Here is a 21,552-nt window from a genome sequence, read left to right on the forward strand (position 1 = left end):
CATATGATGAAGATGAACTCGACGAGTTCAAGGAGGAACTCGGCGAGTCAGTTGAAGATTATCCCGATGATATGATTGAAGGGGAGCTCGTCGAGTTCTTGCTAGACTCGATGAGTAGAGTCGGGTTGGGGACATGTGAAAGATCAGGGACTCGGTGAGTTGGCGGGCCAACTCGGCGAGTCGAGCCAACTGGAAGTTGACATTGATCAGGATGTTGACTTTAGCCAAGGGTAAAATGGTCATTTTACCCTAAGATTAGTTATCAGTTTTTGACTAAGTCTCTTTATGGAAATTATTGCCGGAGAGTTGCCGGAGCAGCAGACAGAGATTTCTCACCCAGAGTTTCAGCGGTCATACATACGAGGTGAGTTTCCCTTCAGTAGGAACAGGTCTAAGGCACTAAGGCCGGCCCGTTTATATAGTTACAGTATGTCGGGGTAAGCCCGATGCAGTTTATATGTGCAGTCTATGTGTTCAGTTTATTTTGGATTTTGGTCCGATGTCGGGGTGGTCCCGAGAAGTAGTTATGTATGCTTGATGTCTTTGTGATTTATGCATGTTTATGCTATGTGGTATATGTTCTGGACTCCGGTTCGATGCCGAGCAAGCCCGATGCAGTTTATATGAATATGTTATATGTTTACGTTTATATTATGTTCAGTCTATTCCGGACTTCGGTCCGATGCTGGGCGGGGCCCGATGCAGTGGGCGGGGCCCAAGTTATTCCGGACTTTTGTCCGATACCGAGCGGGCTCCGATGCAGTGGGCGGGGCCCAAGTTATTCCGGAGTTCGGTCCGATGCCGGGTGGGCCCGATGCAGTGGGCGGGGCCCAAGTTATTCCGGACTTCAGTCCGATGCCGGGCGGGGCCTGATGCAGTGGGCGGTGCCCAATAGTTGTTATATGTGCTTTGTATGTTATGTAGTAGTTTGGGGGAGCTCACTAAGCTTCGTGCTTGCAGTTTTCAATTTTGGTTTCAGGTACTTCAGCTAGCAAAGGGAAGGGCTCGAGTTGATGGCATGGCACACACCACAGTTTTTTTAGCCTGAGAGTTTACTCTGATATTTTATATGAGACTATGATATGTTGACAGATTTTATAAGATTTTGAGATACATGTTCTATGATTTTATAGTATGGTGATGATATTTATGTTTGTTAAATGATTTTGAAAACGAAATTTTTGACTCTTATTTTTTGGATGTTTCAAAATAATAACAAAAAGTCAAATACTACCCAGAATACAAACCAACCCAAAACATCACATAGGGGATAAAAGTATTGTTTAACGGGTATAACCAACTTGTCAATGTTAACATCTACTTGAATTGTTAAAATATCACGATGATATTCAAATTTCCAAATTGTCAAGTATTTACACCTATGTTCCACGAGTCTTTTCATGGACAGGAATGACATAACACAAATGACATTACTAAAATTCATCATCTTTTCACATTGAACTTACAATTCATCCTCTATTAACATATTACATGTCAATTTTATATAATTCATCATCAACCTCAAGTTGACAAAAAGTCCGCAAGTCAAAATTGCGATTCTAGACTCAAGAAACCATAAACACATAAATCCTTTATGCTTATTAACTTCATCACGAAAGTTTATTTACAACTCTTAAAACCTATTAACATTCACTGAGAACTAAGAAGTGCAATAAAAAATAATAATTTCTAAGCTTTAGAACGTTAACGTTATCTTTCAAGATATTGTTGCAATAGTTAAAACAAGTTGTCAATACGGAGTGCTGACCACCATGAAATCCAACCACCGACGCCATTATCTGCGCCAACCATCTCTTCTTCCAACCTTGGCACCCATAATAATGAAAAAATAAAAAAATAATTTTATCATTTACTTTTATTTTATTTTTAATAGCCCATAAAAGATTAAAAGTAATATTTTTTCTATGATTAATTAATTGGACTCAGTTTAATTATGTAAACTGGATAAGCAATTTCCTATCCAAACACCCCCAGTTCCCATAAAAGATTAAAAGTAATATTTTTTTTTTCTGTACAACAAATACAGCAACAATAAATTCCAAGTCCCATAAAATAGGATAAGAGGAAAATTAGATGATTGTGAGTCTTAACTGTTTACAAATAAGACATCCCACTTCCCACTAAAAATAAATAAAAAAATAGGTAAAGTAAAGTAAAAGAGACAGAGCCAACTCGTTGATTTAAGATCTCGTGCAAATTACACCATCAAACGATATTAAAAAGTGAAAACGTGCAAATTACACCATCAATCGATATTAAAAAAATGAATAGTTACATAAATTAAATAACAATAACTATTTATTCAGTCATTCCCCTTCAATGAATAAACTAAAAAACAATCCTTATTTACATATTTCAACTCGCCAATCATTTTACCAACCATTTACCTAAAATCACGAAACTCAAATACATTTTCTGTATATTTTGCACTTAACACAAATCTATAAACAATTGTACAAATACTCAAAACTCTTGTACAATTCAAATATCTTCTCGAGTCATATTACTCAAGGTGCTTCGACCTTCTTTCCATAAGCAACACATAAAACCCCTTTGTCCTAAAAAACAACACCAATGAGACAAACATTCCAAAAACACAAACCCCAGCAAACACAAAAAACGAAACCATAAAGCAATGAATCCCAAAACACGAACCCCCTTCTTCTCTTGCTTCTTTATCATAAATACTTCCAATCACTCTCACAGAAAATATATAAGATCCAACAGGATTTGCAGCAGCTATAGTGTTAAAAATCGTCCCCATATGTTTCACCCCAAATATTTCAGAAGTAATCGTAGGCATTAAAGACCACTGTGCTCCATAACAAACTCCTACAATCACTGAACCAAAGTATAAACTCCCTCCTAATGCTATGATCAAATGGCCAATCACCATTGCTGCTAGTGTAAGAGAAATGAACAGTGGTCTCCCCCAACTGTATCTGTGTAAAATCAAATCAGACACAAATCCACCTCCGAATCTTCCGAGAAAGTTCCATATACTCCATAGCGACACCATTGCGTTGATTTTAACTTTTGAGTAGTTAAGAGACTCGCCTATTTGAGATATGTTGTTGATTGTCGCTAACCCTGATCCCATTGCACAAATCATGGCTAGAAATAAGAGCCAGAAGTTGACTGTGCTCATTGCTTGTATCAGGTTCATTTCAACTACTGAATGTGAATCCACCTGAGCTTCTGAAGCTACAATCAATGGGGTTATTGTTGGTGAAGATGATTCCTCTCGTTCGTTTCTTTGAGCTGTGAGTGCGATTTGAAGAGGTGAGGAGATGAGAATTAGGAGAATGATTGTTGTGAGGAAGTGAGCCCATGATGGGAAGATGAAGATGTTTTGGAAGATGAGGATGATCATTAGGTATGTGGCTATGGCGAGTGCGATTAGTGAGAAGTTGTTTAGATGGTGTTTGTCGTGAGTTGTGTTTGAGGGGTTTTCGTGAACGAAATTCATGAATAGTAGAGAGACGATGGTTGGAAACAAAGCAAGCATCAGTAAGAAAGTTGTTGGTTTGCCATAAAATAGAGTTTGGTAGATCTGAATTAGGATAGCTCCACTTAATCCAAGAAACCCCTGATTGATTAAAATATGAGTAGATTTGGTTAAACAGTGGATGAAAATTTGTACGTTGAGAATATTTTAAACATCTACAGTGATGAAACTTCAACAGTATGGTACAACTATCCACTGCATTTGATTTGAATCTTTGGATAAGTTTGATTCATCATTCATGTGTCCTATGTTTATCTTAATCACTTTTAACTTCTTGCGATCGATAGAAAATTCTACTAAAAACATTCACAGATCATCGAAATTTGGAATCTAACGTAGCAATTTGATCTTAGGGAATTTTTTGTAAAATGATGTGCGCGGAGTAAAATAGCGATGAATAACAATCAACAACAGAAATTGAATGAATTACCTTCATAATGCCGACGGTTGTTCCACCGTAATCGGGAAAGTTCCGGACGGCGACGACGACATTTGCGGTGTTGAAGAAAGTCTGTGCGTGTGCCGCCATAAACATGAAGAGGCACATGAACAGGACATGCGGCCTGTCGATAACTCCGGTAACGGACAACCACATAAGGAAGTAACCGGCGAAGCACTGAATCGCTCCAGCCAAGTAGACGAGCGAAAGTCCGGATCCGAAACGAGACGACGGCGGCGGCGTTGAATCGCGGTGGTTATTGGTGACGGCGTGGTAGAGGAGACCGGATAAAACTCCGATATTAGCACCGATATCTTTGAAGACGGAGACGGTGTCGAGAGTCGATTGATCATAACCTTGGCTGGATTTGAGGGCGGCGGAGTAGATTCCGAAGGCGTAGGAGGCGCCGCAGCTGCATTGGATCCATATGCTCGCCACCGTAGCTACCCATTTGCTGTTTTCCATTCTTTTTGATTTTCCGAAAGGGGAAATTTTATCCTGTAAATGTCAATTCCAATAAATACGTGTCTGTATCGATTGATGGTGGCCTAGTGGCGTGGATTAATTGTTTATAAAATACAGACGGAACCAACAGCTAGATGATCAACTCGACAGGTATAGGGAGGAGATATGGCCAGGAGTATTAGTCGAGTTTTGAAATAAAATATAAAGGGTTCCAATATTTTCGTGGAATGGTGTGGTGCGATACGTTCCATAGACTCCACTTATGTCTTCATGCATCGTCTATGAATTTTGGGGCGGTGTTTATGGTGAAAAAAGGATTGACAGGAGATGCAACGGCAGGGAGTCGGCCCAATACATGGACGAGTTGGCCAAGGCCCAAGATATTAGAAAAATAGAATCATAATTATTATCCCATATGTATTATTACATATATTTATTATCTTGGCTCAATAATATTAAGTCCAGTCAACTGCCTCCAAGAAATTTCAATGGCTGGGTCATAATTTCACTGAATGTGTAGAATTGCAATTGTAAAAATCGGTATTAGTTAAGACCATCCGTTATACCTACCACATACCACATATGTGGTGGGTGTCATATCAATACCACATTCCACTATCACTAACATGGGATATTTACCACTAAACACACCACTCCACCTCATTTTGTTATTTAAATTTAATTCAAAAATACATTAAAAACATTTTTTTAATACTAGTTTTTCCATTAAATTAAAATACCAAATTACATTAAATAAAAACTAAATTAATTGAAATTAAAAAATAAAATAAAAATAACAATCAAAATAAAAATTACATTAGTTAAATTTAAAAAAAAATTAAAAAAAAAACATTAAAAAAAACTAAAAATTCCAACCATAAATAAAATAAACTACCCCCTACGCCTACGTCGGGCTCGAACCGACTCTTTCATTGCTTGGAAAAGTTCCAAGTCTTCGCCCTCAAGGTCGTCCGCTTTCATTTTCAAGATTTCCATATCGGTTTTTGTTTGGAGTGTCTCTTGTGCCTCTTGAAATGATGTTTGTGCTTCGATCATTTTTTGTTCCATCTGAGTCATCACCTCGGCCTTCGTTTCTTGAAGCTGCACATATCGATCAAATTTATCGCCAAACATATCCATAACACTAGAATTTGAAGATGTTGACGCCACTTTTTTTGCTTTATTTCTTCCAACGGGCCGACGAAGAGGTTGGTCGTTTTCAAGATCTATCGGATCGTCGTTGATGTCGATGTGTGTTCGGCCGTCCGATTGTTGAGAAGTTCCATCGGGGTTTCTCGAACGCTTTGAACCGGAAGATTGGGAACTTCCTTCTGTTTGCTCTTTCCATTTTGGGACGTCTTTCAATTTTAGCCACGGTTTCATATACGGAAAAGCTTTGCGTGTTGGCGTTGTTTTTTCAAATTGGTCCATGGCCGCCTTGAAAACATCAAAATCGTTCGAGCCGCTTTTGCGTATGTTTAGGAGGTTGTTGTAGATTCCTCCAAACTCGGTGCATTTTAGTCGAATATCTCGCCATTTCGACGTAATTTGATCGGCATTTCGAGTTTCACTTTCCATTAACTCGTAAAAAATGGCTCGGAATTTTTCCTAAAAACTTCCGTAAGGCTGGCTATCTCCTACAATTGGATCTTCGGAAGCCGCCACCCATGCCTCCGCTAACTTTTCTTCTTCTTCTTTTGTCCATGGGACCCTTTCTTGGGTTGTAGTGGGTCGGGCCGGTTTTTTTCCTTTTTTCTTTTTTGGTTGAGGTGGTGGTGAAGGTTGCGTTTCCGGAACAAAATCTGACGAAAGTGGTGGTTGTGAAATTGGTGGTTGTTGTTGTTGTGACTATTGTTGTTGGAGTTGTTGGAATTGTTGGTATTGTTGTTGCATTTGTTGTTGTTGGAAAGCCGGAAAAGGTTGATATTGTTGTTGGAAAAGTGGTGTTTGTTGGATAGGGGAACCACTTTGAAGTAGATTGATAAAACCGCCTTGAGGTGACTCCATCGTCGGGAATTGTCGAGGTGTTGTATCTAACGCAAAAGTGTTATCGGGTTTGCGATTTCGGTAATTTGGAGGAGTATTTTGGTTGGGATCCATAATTTTTGGTTGTGAAGATGTAGTGTGTAGTTTGTGTATAGAGAAAGAAAAGAATGGTGTAAAAAATAAGGAGTAAAAATGTGGTATTTATAGGTAAATAAATTGTTTATTTATTTATTTATTTTTTCTTTTTACAAAACTAGCCGTTCAACGGCTAGACAACGGTCAAAATTTTGCATCTTAATCTCATTGGCCGTGCGACTTCGTTGCCCCCGAAAACGAGCCACCACGAGACAACGGGGTGGTGTGCACGCCCGTTGTTCGTGGCCAGCTCGACCACGAAACTCTTCGTCGAACGTATACCGTTTGGCCTAACACCCTTGAAAATTGAAAATCTTTGAGTGGTATGTGGAGATCGAGGAGTCAAGTTCTAAATCCGTAAATCGGTATATGATTTTTATTCACAATTTCGCATTCTAAATCAAATAGATGTCTTATTTCTATTCTATCACTTTAACTTGATGTGTATTCAACTGCTATCAGAGTTTGATTTTTTCAAGTTTCAGTCTCGGAGTTTGAGTTCCGACTTCTGAGTTCTGATTAGGCATTACAACATGAGGACAACGAAAGAATTAAATAAATGACTTGTCACTTGTTGGATTTTTCTAATTGTTGAATTATTGAATATCTTCACTCTTCATCTCTTCAGTGAGTTCTTTTTTAGTTTTTCTTTACTTCCTTTTTTTTTTCTTTTTCTGTTCTTGATTTCTATTTTTTTTTCATTGATTTAGGTGTTTTTTTTACCCGTTAAATTCGAGTTGGGATAAAAAGAGTTAAAGCTTCATAGATAATATGATTAATTTAAGTCAAATCTGCTGCTGCTTTTGTATCGAATTCCTTTATTTGAGCTCTGATTTCTAAGTCAAATTGTTATTACTTTGTATCTATTCAAGTATAATTTCTGTTGCATTCTCTTAGTTTTTTTTTTTTTTTTTTTTTTTTTTTTTTTTTTTTAATTTGTCTTCTAAACATTTATGTGTTTTTGTTTTTTAATGTGAATCAGGACGCATAAAGACATTTATTTATCTATTGAACTTTTGAGTTATGATTTCCGTCTTTTTTACTATCTTGAATGACTTTTAGAGACAATAGAAGGGTATAAATATCACCTCTGTTTTAAGCGAAATCTTACTATCTTGAATGACTTTTAGAGACAATAGAAGCGTATAAATATCACCTCTGTTTTAAGTGAAATCTGTTGCATTCTGCTCGTTTTTTTGTTTAATTGGTCTTCTAAACTTTTGTGTTCTTGTTTTTTTATGTGTATCAGGAAGCATAAAGATATTTAATTATCTATTGAACTTTTGAGTTATGATTTATATTTTTTTACTATCCGGACTTTTAGAGGTAGTAGAGAGGTATAAATTTATTCCATTGTTATAATACAAGAGTTTTGAAAAATATATTATTATTTCTTATTATGTGATTTTTTCCAGATCTTTTGACATCTTAAAAATGAAAAAAAAAAACATAAACTTTGTTCAGGTTGTAACTTTCGTTACTTAGCTCTTATAATTAGATTTGTTGAGTTTTAAATATGTTTTTACGAAAACAACCATAAGGTGCTCAAAATAGCAAACGAAAAAAACACGAATACTGGAGCATGTAAAATGAATATGCTCCCTAATGTGTTGGTTGCATATATGATATTGTTGGTTGTGCCGGTTATGGTTGCTTCCGTGGAAAGAAGTTTTTCAAAATTGAAGCTCTTGAAATTGTATCTTCGAAGTACCATGACTCAAAAAAGATTGAATGCAGACCATTTTATGCATGTCCTCACCCAATACAAATCTTTTTGGGCCTTTTCGAGCCTTAGCTACTTGCTGAGTCTAATGTCTATAAGGACCACCCGAAATTGGGTTAGTCACAACATGTGACAAGTTGACACCCCAAATTGGACTGTACACATAAAGTGACAATAATATACACCCCTAATCGGGCTGGTCACCCCAGTGACAAATAAACGCCCTAGATTAGGCTGGTCACATAAAATGACAATTAGCGTTGACTTTACTGGAGAACAAATTATCCAGGCAAGGCCCTGCAAGTCACTTGTATGACACATGATCACCGTTGTTTTTTTATTGACTCAATCACACGTAGATGACATCTTGAACATTACCAATAAAAATGTTGCATAATAAAACTGTAACATCCCAAATTTCGAGTCCAAAAATTTCATTTTTAATTAATTGATTTATAAAACTTTCATAAGAAAACATAGTAACATATCATTTCATAAAACTAATATCTCATGTCTGAAAACAAAACCATAAATGTAACAATGTCAGAGTACAATCCCAAGAATCTCGTAATGCGGAAATGGAACGTGTGTGTGTATGATGTGCAGCTACTGCACCAGCTCGTTCCCCTTCGCTGAAGAGGTACCTGAAAAAAAAAACTGAAAACTGTAAGCATGAAGCTTAGTGAGTTCCCCCATCGTACCACATACCATACAATCGCATAACATACATATACTGTCAGACATATCTGGGTGCCCGACCTACTCTTTCGGTCCTCTCGACCGGATACTGCCTAGCATACCTGGGTGCTGGCCTCCCCTTCGGTCCTCTCGACCGGATACTGCCTAGCATATCTTGGTGCTGGCCTCCCCTTCGTTCCTCTCAACCGGATACTGCCTAGCATATCTGGGTGCTGGCCTCCCCTTCGGTCCTGTCGACCAGATACTGCCTAGCATATCTGGGTGCTAGCTTACCCTTCGGTCCTCTCGACCGGATACTGGGGACTATTTCACCCCTCTACTACTACCACATTACATGTAACACATAATCATATTCTATCTAGCATGATTGGGTATGACTACCCCCTTCTACCTTATCGACCAGAAATCTTGGGGACTATCTCCCTTACTGCTACTAGCATATAACATCATATCATACTAGAACATAACATATCAGGTAGTAGCAAACCTAGATGAATATCACAAAGACAATCATCTAACATACGACTCCTACTGGTGGGCCGACATTGGTGCCTTATACCCACTTCTACTGGAAGGTAACTCACCTCGTAAGGCTGACTGTTGAAAAGCTGATCGACAGATGTCTGACTGCTGCTCTGGTGATCCTCCGGCTATAAATCCATAAAACACTTAATCAGACACTGATAACTACTTTTAGGGTAAAATGACTATTTTACCCCTAACCAAGTCAAAGTCAAAGTCAACTTCCAGTTGACCTGACTCGTTGAGTTGGGCTGCCAACTCGTCGAGTCCCTATCCTTTCATTTGTCCTTCTTCACGCTTCTACCCGTCGATTTTAGCAACGACTCGACGAGTTCTCCTTCTAAAGCAACCTCGAAAGAACCTTCATCTGACTCGCCGAGTTGTATGAACAACTCGTCGAGTTCATCCCCATCCTATGAACAATTCCTGTCCTTGACTCGCCGAGTTGTATGAACAACTCGTCGAGTTCATCTTTGAAAGTTGGGAGATTGCCTTAGGCTCGCCGTGTCTGCTCATGCACTCTCTTAATCCTATGATTTCCAGGTCTGTGGCTAAGTCCAATGCATTGGGTCACTCCCCCGGACCCTTTTAAGACCACTCTAACACTCATTGGGTTGCTTCGAACGATAACAGAAAGGGGAAGTCAAGCCATGGACTCGCCGAGTCCCAAGAACGACTTGCCGAGTCGAGAATGACCAAGTCTCATTTCTCGATTTCCGATGTACAACACTTGACCAAAAGATAGATCTAGGCTTCTAAGATCGATCTAGTACGTAAAGTTACAAACTTTACGTGCATACATGGGACTATGAGCTCAAATGGCCCCAAATAAGACTCTTAAGATGCATGGGGCTCTCTAAGGCTCCAAAATCAATCCTTTTCTGCCTTGTAACCCTTTAAAGACCTTGGATCTGAGTCTTATCCCCCAACCATGCTTGCACTCATGATTGGTCAGCAAGAATGGCTCCTAAAAGCCCTAAATCACCCCAAAAAGGGATCTAAAACATGAAAGAGCAAGGTATCAACTCTATACCTCTAAAGAACTACAAAGGGTGCACAAACTTGAACTCGTATGGCATCTTCTTGGTTCCTCAAGCCTTTCTCCTCCTTCTTATGTTCCAAAATCACCAAAAACCACCACCAAGGCCTTAGATCTTTACACAAACGATTAGGGTTTGATAGGAGAGTTATGAGAGCAATAAGGACGAAGGGAGGCTGAATGAGATGCTTAAATAGGGTGCAATCCCTTAGATTAGGGTTTTGTGCAGACAGGGCCTACTCGTCGAGTTTGGACACCGACTTGTCGAGTAGGCCATTAAACTCTCGGGTCCAAGTCACTCCTACTCGACGAGTTGGGCCATCAACTCGCCGAGTCCTAGGCCAAAAATGAATAATACTTGAATGAAATACATACCAGGAACTGGGTGCTACAAATCTCCCCCACTTATTTTAGACTTCGTCCTCGAAGTCTGCTGCTCGATCCTAAAAAAGCTCTGGATAATGCTCCATCATCTCGTCCAACGGCTCCCACGTCCACTCCGAGCCCTTCCGGTGCTGCCATTGCACCTTCACCAGCTCGACGTTCTTGTTCCTTAGATCCTTCGACTTCCGTTCGAGGATCGCCACATGTCGCTCAATATAGTTCAGGCTGCCATCAACCTGTATATCCTCTAGGGGCACCACTGCCTAGTCTTCCACCAGACACTTTCACAGCTGGGAGACATGGAAAGTGACGTGGATCTGACCGAGTTCTGCTGGCAGATCCAGCCGATATGCCACCTTGCCCACCCGGGCCAAAACCCTGAAAGGCCTGATATACCTGGGGCCCAGCTTGCCCCGCTTCGTGAATCGGATGACGCCTTTCCAAGGCGACACCTTCAGGAAAACGATATCGCCGACCTGAAACTCCAGGTTTGAACGGCGCTTGTTGGCATAACTTTTCTGCCGACTTTGTGCAGTCTGAAGCCTGCTCCTGACCTGCTGAATTATTTATGTCGTCTTAAGCACTACTTCGGTGCTCCTCATAACCCTCTGGCCCACCTCACCCCAACATATCGGGGTCCTGCACTTCCTCCCGTATAACATCTCAAAGGGAGGATGATCGATACTCGCATGGTAGCTGTTATTATAGGAGAATTCAGCCAATGGGAGGTAAGTATCCTAGCTACCACCAAAATCTAGCACACATGCCCGCAACATATCCTCCAAAGTCTGGATGGTCCGCTCGCTCTGACCATCCGTCTGCGGGTGAAATGCGGTGCTAAAGTGCAGACAAGTACCCAACTCGTCGTGGAATTTCTTCTAGAACCTGGAAGTAAACCGTACATCTCTGTCGGAAATCACGGAGACTGACACTCCATGCCGAGTCACAACCTCTCGAATGTAAATGTCAGTTTGCTTCTCGGCTGATATACTCTCTTGGATTGGTATAAAATGGGCGCTCTTGGTTAACCGATCCACAATGACCCATATGGAATCCACTCCCCGCGCGGTCCTGGGAAGTTTGGTGATGAAGTCCATGGTAATATCTTCCCATTTCCACATAGGAATATCCAACGGTTGCATCTTTCCATGTGGCCTCTGGTGCTCGGTCTTGACCTTCCTGCAGGTCAAGCACCGCTCCACATACCATGCTACGTCCCGCTTCATGCAAGGCCACCAATAGTCAAGACGAAGATCCCTATACATCTTCGTCGCCCCGGGATGGATAGAAAACCTGGATTTGTGCGCCTCCTCCATCAATATCTGACGCATGCCTCCATGATAAGGGACCCACACCCTACGGTGAAGGGTCAGCAACCCTCGACTATCATAGTCGAAGGAGGAAACCAGACCCACAATACACTCGCTCTTCCAGTGTTCCTCCTTCATAGCCTCCTGTTGGGCCTCTCGGATCCGCTCCAACAGCAGAGCCACCACGGTCATCCTCATACAAATGTCTCAGATCAGCGCTGCCTTACGGCTAAGCGCGTCAGCCACCACATTGGCCTTCCCCGGATGGTAAACGATCTAGCAATCATAATGCTTCACCACATCAAGCCACCGACGCTGCCTCATATTCAGATTCGGCTGATCCATGACATACCTCAGGCTCTTGTGGTCCGTGTAGATGGTACAACGAACCACATAGAGGTAATGACGCCAAATCTTGAGGGCAAAAAAAAGCAGCCCCCAGCTCCAAATCATGCATCGGATAATTTGAATAGCGAGGCTTTGGCTGCCTCGTAGCCTAAGCAATAACATGTCCTCTCTGCATCTAAACTATGCCCAAACCCAAGATGGACGCATCACAGTATACAAAAAAATCCTCAATGCCCTCTGGCAGGGCTAAGATTGGCGCCTCGCACAATCTCTGTCTCAATGTCTCAAATGCAGCCTGCTGCTCAGGCCCCAACAAAAGACCACGACTTTCCTCGTCAGCCTGGTCAGTGGTACGACTATCTTGGAGAAATCCTAGATGAACCTCCGATAATAGCTGGCTAATCTTAGGAAACTCCGAATCTCAGATGGAGACCTCGGAACCTCCCATCTCATCACAGCCTCCACTTTGGCCGGGTCAACCGATATCCCGTTTTGGTTGACAAGGTGCCCAAGAAACTGCACCTTGTGCAACCAGAACTCATACTTGGAGAACTTAGCATAAAAGTTCTCCCTCCTCGAAGTATCCAGAACCTCCCGAAAGTGTTCCTCATGCTGCTCTTGCATCTTGGAATAAACCAAGATGTCATCAATGAAAACTATCATGGACCGATCCAACATCGGTCTGCACACGCGGTTCATAAGATCCATGAACGCGGAAGGAGCATTGGTGAGCCCGAAAGGCATCACCATGAACTCATAGTGACCATAACGCATCCGAAAGGCAGTCTTTTGTACATCCTCCTCTTTGACCCTCATCTGATGATAACATGAATACAAATCAATCTTGGAGAACCAAAATGCTCCCTATAGCTGGTCAAAGAGGCCATTGATCCTCGGGAGTGGGTAACGGTTCTTCACCGTTACCTTATTCAGCTCCCGATAATCTATACACATCCGATGCGACCCGTCCTTCTTCTTCACAAACAGAATCGGGGCTCCCCAGGGAGAACTGCTCGGCCTAATGAATCCCTTGTCTAACAGATCCTGCAGCTGTGTAGACAAGTCCTGCATCTCAGGAGGAGCCAACCGATACAGTGCCTTTGCTATCAGAGCCGCACCAGGGACTAGGTCGATCCTGAACTCCACCTGCCTTTCTGGAGGTATCCCAGGCAACTCCTCAGGGAATATATCCGCAAACTCTTGCACTACTGGCACATCACCCACCGTCGCCCTCCCGCGTCCCGGGTGTCCATAACATAGGCGACGTATCCTGCACAACCCTGCTGAAGGTAGCACCTAGCCCTCGCTGCCGAACATAAAGCTGGTCCTTGCTGTGGCCTCTCACCCTGAATCACCAACTCTCCCCCACCTGGGGTCCTGATCCGAACCAACTGTTGCACGCAGTCAATCACTGCCCCATTGGGTCTTAGCCAATCCATACCAATAATAACCTTGTTCCCCCTCAACGGTATGGGAACCAAGTCCACTAGATAACTCTCTTCGAAAACCTCAAAAAACAATCCCGAAAGACCTCTGATGCTCGCAAAGACCGGTCGTACGCAATCTCGACCTCTAGAGGGCAATCCAACATGCCTGTGGACTCAGGAAACTTCTTGCTAAGCGCAAGAGAAACAAACGATCGGGTAGCGCCCGAATCAAACAACACCTGAACTGGGATATCGTTCACATGGAACGATCCTAAACATATATATATATATATATATATATATATATATATATATATATATATATATATACAGAGCATATATCAATATCATAAGCATTATATGAATAAATCAGGGAGAAAGAATCATACCCGTCACCACATCGGGTGTGACACGTGCCTCTTCGGTAGTTAACTGGAAGGCCCGACTCCTCACCACTGGAGCCTTTGACTTGCCCTGCTGGCCATCCGTAATCCACAGGGTCGCTGGAGCTGGCGTCTTCACTGGAGCTGCTACTGTCAACTGGGGGCAATTGGCCTTCTTATGTCCCCTTTGGTTGCAGTGGAAACACATCAACTCGGATGTCTGCAAAGTGGGTGCAGGGGCGGTACAATCCTTGTTGAAATGCCCCAACTTGCCGCACTTATAGCAGCCCGACGATCCCAACCTGCACGCTCGCTCATGTGACTTGCCGCAATTCCTGTAGCGGCCTCGGCTCTGCTGGCCTTTTGGCACAACGTCTGATCCCTTGGGCTTGTTCCTCGAAGCCCCAGTCACCTGTCCCTCCTCGTCCTTCCTCTTCTGAATGTGCTTCAGGTCAATCTCCCTCTCCCTTGCCCTGTAAATCATGGAATCCAGGGTAGGGCAAGCTGAAAAACTGACATGCTCCCGAATGTCGGCTCGTAGCATGTCATGGTAGCGGGTCCTCCTCATATCCTCGTCTCCCACATACTGGGGCACCAGTAGTTCCCTCTCTTGGAATTTGGCGGTGATCTCTGCCACTGTCTCATATCCAGGAACTCACAGGCCAACTGTTGGAGCTCCACTGCAAGCCCGAACTCAGCGCTGAACCGGGTCACAAAATCAGGCCATGTCATCGCCTCAATAGCCGAGGCTCCCAGAGAGTCACCAACCGACTCCCACTAATCCCTGGCCTGGTCCCTCAAGCATCCTGCTGCATATTACACCTTCGATCCCTCAGGGCAGAAGCTAGTCAACCGTGCAAACTCAATGTCTGCAATTCATCGTCTGACAGCAATGGGGTCCTTCTCCCCATGGAAATCTAGAATACCACTGCCCATGAAGACCTTAAAGGATAGTACGTGTGATTGTGACCGGCTGGTCGCCATGTCACTCCTGAACGCCCTGAGGCGATCCTCCATCAGCTCGATAATCCCTTCCTTGATCGACCCAAAGATGATTGGGGTTGCATCAAGGATGCCTCTAGTGATCTCGGACGCGATGAACTCACGTAGCCTCTCATCCACTGGTTCGGAACCTGAACCTGAACCCTCCCCTTCTCCTGAATTGCCAACTGCTGGCCTCAGACGTTGTACCACCATTCTACAATACATAATGACAACCGTCAGTGATACTGATACATCTAGAGGGATCACATCTATCACAAGTTTCCTGGTCTTGTCTCAGCCTTCCTTGACTCAAGTACGTATCCTCCGCTTTCAGTAGTATGAGCCCATACTACATTCCACATGTATCCGTACTTTCCTCAAGAACTGCCTCGACTCCACCAAGTCCCTTCTACTGTTACTGATCTCTGCTACTCTCATCCTAGGCTTTCCCTAGGGTACCTCTAACTCCACCCAAACTAGTCCTCAACTGCTGAAGGCCTCTTTGCAACGCTAGTTAGCCACCATATGGATACAATCACATGCCACGAGGCTCAGATAATCCTTCGAGTAAGGGACTCATCCCTACAATGGTTAGGACTCAAACAAGAGCTACGCAATAGGGTCAAATCCAATACTATGAGATTATTTAACCCTGATTGCATATGACCTAACGTACCCACCTAATAGCTAACTCCCATCACTCCGAGTCCCACAAAGCACAAAGCAAGCAACATTCAGACAAAAAGAAAACAAGCTCAAGCAATTCTATCCACATAACAAGAATCTGTACTAGCATGCGATATAAGCTCATATAATCAGGCATAACCTAAATAGGCTATCCTATCTCTGTCTAATCAACACTATCATGCAGCTCAAAAGCACATATAACAGGCACATAAGGCATGCTTCCTAGATCCTTAATCCTAATTTAGCATGCTGTTCTACTGAAACTGATAATTATAACATAAACTTGTGTGGGTACTTTGGGGAAAAACTTATTTGAGCTCGGCCGGTCGCGCACATCACACACCTTGTTCTTTCTTAAAACTTTTTAACTTAGATTTTAGAAAATCATTTTCTTTGTAAAAATCTTTTAATCGCACGGTTTGAGTCCAGACATCCCCGAGGGTGTGTCCGAATCCCTCAAACCAGGGCTCTGATACCAACTTGTAACATCCCAAATTTTGAGTCCAAAAATTACATTTTTAAGTAAATGCTTTATAAAACTTTGATAAGAAAACATATTAAAGACATATCATTTCATAAAACTAATATCTCATGTCTGAAAAAAAAAACCATAAATGTAACATTGTCAGAGTACAATCCCAAGAATCTCGTAATGTGGAAATCCAACGTGTGTGTGTATGATGTGCAGCTACCGTGCCAGCTCCTTCCCCTTCGCTGAAGAGGTACCTGAAACAAAACTAAAAACTGTAAGCACGAAGCTTAGTGAGTTACCACATCATACCGCATACCATACAATTGCATAACATACATATACCGTCAGGTATATTGTCACAGCCCGAAACCGAAGGCGGAAACGTTTCCGGGGTGGACTCCACGTTGAGTATCAAATCCAATGTATATAGTAAGCAAAGTAAACAACCATTACATTACATATGAAAATTTACAATTGTTTGAAAACAAAATGTTACAAGTGTTATACATATGTATATATATGAACAAAAGTAAAGACGCGTCTTCCATGAGCTCCGTCTTCTACAAAAGAGATCACTGGTACCTGTCTAATGTGGACCTGAAAATACAAGCGGTTTGAATATCAGCATAAAGCTGGTGAGTTCATAAGCGGTTTTGTTTTTCTGCAAATGTACAAGTTTCCTTTCTATTTTCTGAAAATGTTACACACCAAGAAAATCCCATATTTTCTTAAAAATTGGTTATCAATCCGAAATGTAATGTAAAAGATGTATACTGATTTCCAATCCGAAATGTAATGTAATAGATGTATATTGGTTACCAATCCGAAATGTAATGTAAATGATGTATACTGAGAATCCGATTACCCTTGTGAATTGTAAAGTTTAGTTATCTGGTTTGTTACACGAAATTGGTTATGTACAAATGTTACCCCAGGAAAATCCCACATTTTCCTAAAAGTTGGTTACCAATCCGAATTGTAATGTAAAAGATGTATACTGAAAACCTGGTTACCCTTGTGAATTGTATTAGTTTTAACACGTATATAAAACTAATATGTACAAAGTAAATTAGTTACTTTATTCATTATTACTATCAAGTAAATCTCTGTTATCCAAATTGCGAGTTCCATAACCATACGATAGACTAGATATGGCAATAAGTAGTCCAAATCACTTTATGACTTTCGTCACCCTTGAACCTTTCGGTTCGGCTGTAGCTAGCAGCCAGGTGCGGGGCAGTCAGCTCCGTATAGATCTATACACTCAAGTCACACTCCCTATCTAAGAGATTCTGGTTACGGGTGCGGTCCTCCACTCGCGTATCTCTGTGGAGTGTTCACCGAGGACGTGTCTCCAATTTATAGGAATAACAAATTTACTAGTAATAATAGTGAAAGATCCTGTTACAAACAATGATCCTCCACTCGCGTATATCTGTGGAATGTTACCGAGGACAAAACAGTGTACTAAGTTTCATGTTCAAAGTTCAAATGTTATGATTTTAACTGATATAATGCGGAAAACCATTTGTGAAAATATAAAATACAACATTTTATAACGTTTTTCACAAATTATACTGTAATGTGTTCTGCAAGTTCAAACGGTTATCTATTATGATTGTCAACGTTAAAAGCATATGAAATATGAAACACAACACATGTAAAACAAGTTTTGAGTACAAGTATTCCTTGTACTTTGCTTGTATCCGCCCTGAAAACAGTGAAAAACATTGAAAAAGGGTAGGGGTATGAACTCACCAGACGAGGAAACAAGATGCTTTGGATGTTAGGTGTCGGTTCGGGGCTTGATAACGCGCGAAGTTCCTATGTAATATGAAATGATATAAAAATGTATCTAATTAGACTTTGAACAACTAATTAGATATGAATATACACTCCGAGGAGCAAAAACACTTTAATTCAAGTGTTAGGAGTGATCCGGGTAGCATCCAAGATTGTGTAGGGCCTAAATATGGAGTTTACTCTTCAAGAGTAAACTCTTTGAGGAGTTTACGGCCCATTGACCATATCCCCATGAGTTTATGGTCGTAAACTCATGGATGGTGGGTTCTTGGATGCCAAATGGTCATACAATGTACACGGGAAAGTTCTAGGGTTGTTTCCATGGCTTAGGAGTGATCTGGACTTGGAATAGCTTTGGAAAATAAGTTTACGGTCTAAGGAGATGTTATTGGGGATTTTACTACCTTAAACTCATGAGTTTACAACCGTAAACTCATGTTTGTACATGATTCATGGCTTTTGGTAGTTGTAAGTCAATCAGATGTGATTCTAGACCAACATACAAGCCATATAAGGTGTTAAGGGCACTTTAACACCCATTGAAGGATTTTATGGTCTAAGGAGATGTGTTTACAGTCTAAGAATGTTCTTGGACCTTAAACTCAAGTTTGTCCCATTTGTGTATGATTTGGTGCATTTCTTGAAGGGTTATAAGGTTCTATGCACTCATGGAAGTCCATTGGAGGTGTTTAGGGGCAAACTAACACCCAACAAGGTGTTTAAGGTCTATGAATGAGGGTTTACGGTCCAAGCATGTTCTTGGACCGTAAACTCATGTCCATGCCTCATTTGGTGCGATTTTGGGGTCCTAAGCTCATGCATGTAAGTTTCTAAGTCGAATCTAGGCCCTAGAAGTGGTTTGAAGGGGTTTTGGGGCTTCAAAACCCTCTTTAGAGGAGTTCACGGTTTTGGGAGGGTCCCCAAACCGTGAACACATGTTCATAGGTGTTTTGGGTGGTTTCAACATGAATTTGAAAGGTAAACAAGCTTAGAAACATGCTAGGATAGATTCCTTACCAAAATGAAGCTTAAATGGAGGATTTTTGGACCAAAATGAAGCTTAAATGGAGGATTTTTGGGGTCCAGATTCGGTCCATGAAACAGTAGACTCCGTCACCTCTGATCTCAAGTTTCTTATCTATTCCCCTCAAGGCCTTGCTTGATACGTTCTCGGGTTTGAGGGCTTTTAACTGGGCTTCTCGGATTTGCATGGATAAGTGGGAATGGATAGTCATCTTCAGGGTCTTCACTTTTCGGCTTGAACTTTCCTTTCGGCTAAGGGCATCTGCTACCACATTAGCCTTGCCGGGATGGTAACGTATTTCACACTCGTAGTCACCGAGCAACTCTACCCATCGTCGTTGCCTCATGTTTAAGTCCTTCTGAGCAAGGATGTGCTGCAGGCTCTTATGGTCAGTAAAGATTGTACACTTGGTCCCGTAGAGATAATGTCTCCAAATCTTCAATGCAAAGACTACAACACCTAACTCTAGGTCGTGAGTGGTATAGTTAACCTCGTGTGCCTTCAGTTGTCTCGAGGCATAAGCGATAACTTTTCCTCTTTGCATAAGCACACAGCCTAAGACCTGATTAGACGCATCACAATAGACAACGAAGTCCTCTGTCCCTTCGGGTAGGGACAGAACAGGCGCGCTGCACAAGGCTTGCTTTAATGTCTGGAACGCTGTTTCTTGCTTTTCACTCCAACAAAAGGGTACACCTTTCTGTGTAAGAGTGGTTAGGGGTTTAACAATTCTGTAAAAGTTTTGGATGAATCTCCGATAGTAGCCGGCGAGACCCAAGAATTGATGGATTTCTGTAGGTGTCTTCGGTGCCGACCAATTCTCTATCGCTTTAATCTTGGAAGGATCCACATGAATACCCTCCTCGCATACCACGTGACCGAGGAAAGTTACCTTCCGAATCCAGAATTCACACTTGGAAAATTTTGCGTACAACTTCTCGGATCTAAGGGTTTCCAACACTAGCCTCAAGTGTTGTTTGTGATCTTCTTCGCTTCTGGAGTAGACAAGTATGTCATCAATGAACACAATGACGAAATTGTCCAGAAAAGGGTGACACACTCGGTTCATCAGGTCCATGAATACTGCCGGTGCGTTAGTTAGACCGAAGGGCATCACTACGAACTCGTAGTGTCCATACCGAGTCCTGAAAGCTGTTTTGGAGACATCACTCTCATGAACTCGTAGTTGATGGTACCCTGACCGAAGGTCTATCTTTGAGAAGTAGCTGGCTCCTTGAAGTTGATCGAAGAGGTCATCTATTCGCGGAAGAGGATATCGGTTTTTGACGGTCAACTTTTTCAGCTCACGATAGTCGATACACATCCAGAAGGATCCATCTTTCTTCTTTACAAACACTACCGGAGCTCCCCAGGGTGAGGAACTCGGTCTGATGAAACCTTTACTGAGCAACTCATTGAGTTGGCTGGATAACTCCTGCATTTCTGCTGGAGCTAAGCGATACGGAGATTTAGCTACGGGGGTAGCTCCAGAAATTAGGTCAATACGAAATTCAACCTGATGTTCGGGAGGAATTCCTGGAAGCTCTTCGGGAAAGACACCAGGAAAGTTACAGACTTTGGGGATGCTCGCGAGGTCTTTAACTTCCTGTTTTTCGTTGATTACATGAGCTAGGAATGCTTAGCATTCCTTTCGCAAGAGTTTATGAGCTTTGATGCAGGAAATGATGCGAAGGTTGGAGTTGAGTTTATCGCCATAGATCATGAGAGTCTGACCCGCAGGAAGGTTGAAACAGATGGCTTTTTCATAACAAAGGATACCAGCATGATTGGGACTCAACCAATCCATGCCAATGATGACATCAAAGCTATTTATGGAAACCGACATAAGATCGATGGGAAATGAATGATCGTTCAGGGTAAGGGTACAACCTACGAACACATCGCTAGCGCTTTCTTTCTCTCCGTTAGCCATCTCAATGGTAAACGTTTCGGTTAATGGTTGGGGATTAGGTTTAAGATTATGTTTGAACGTATGACTAACAAAGCTTTTTTCAGCACCCGAATCGAAAAGGATATTAGCATAAGAGTTGTCGAGAAGGAACGTACCCGAAACAACGGTGGGATCGGCGACTGCCTCCTCCCGTCCCATGGCTAGGACTCTCCCGGTGTTATCAGTTGTCGCCTTTTTGGGGCAGTTTCTCTTGAAATGCCCAACCTCTCCACAATTATAGC

The 21,552-nt window shown here is 42.0% G+C and overlaps 1 protein-coding gene across 1 annotated transcript; it reads right to left on the bottom strand.

Annotated features, from left to right (window-relative positions):
- Positions 1-2,301: 2,301 nt before the first annotated feature.
- LOC145103087 (protein NUCLEAR FUSION DEFECTIVE 4-like) lies at positions 2,302-4,693 on the bottom strand. Its single transcript, XM_079040627.1, has 2 exons — positions 3,960-4,693; positions 2,302-3,610 (listed from the first exon to the last, which is right to left on the bottom strand). The coding sequence occupies exons 1-2, from the start codon at positions 4,431-4,433 to the stop codon at positions 2,525-2,527; spliced, it is 1,560 nt and encodes a 519-aa protein (XP_078896753.1). The 5' UTR covers positions 4,434-4,693; the 3' UTR covers positions 2,302-2,524.
- Between the last annotated feature and the right edge of the window lie 16,859 nt (positions 4,694-21,552).

The sequence above is a fragment of the Lactuca serriola genome, chromosome 4 (genome assembly GCF_051521515.1).
Source record: "Lactuca serriola cultivar US96UC23 chromosome 4, Lser_US96UC23_V15, whole genome shotgun sequence".
Taxonomy (NCBI): domain Eukaryota; kingdom Viridiplantae; phylum Streptophyta; class Magnoliopsida; order Asterales; family Asteraceae; genus Lactuca; species Lactuca serriola.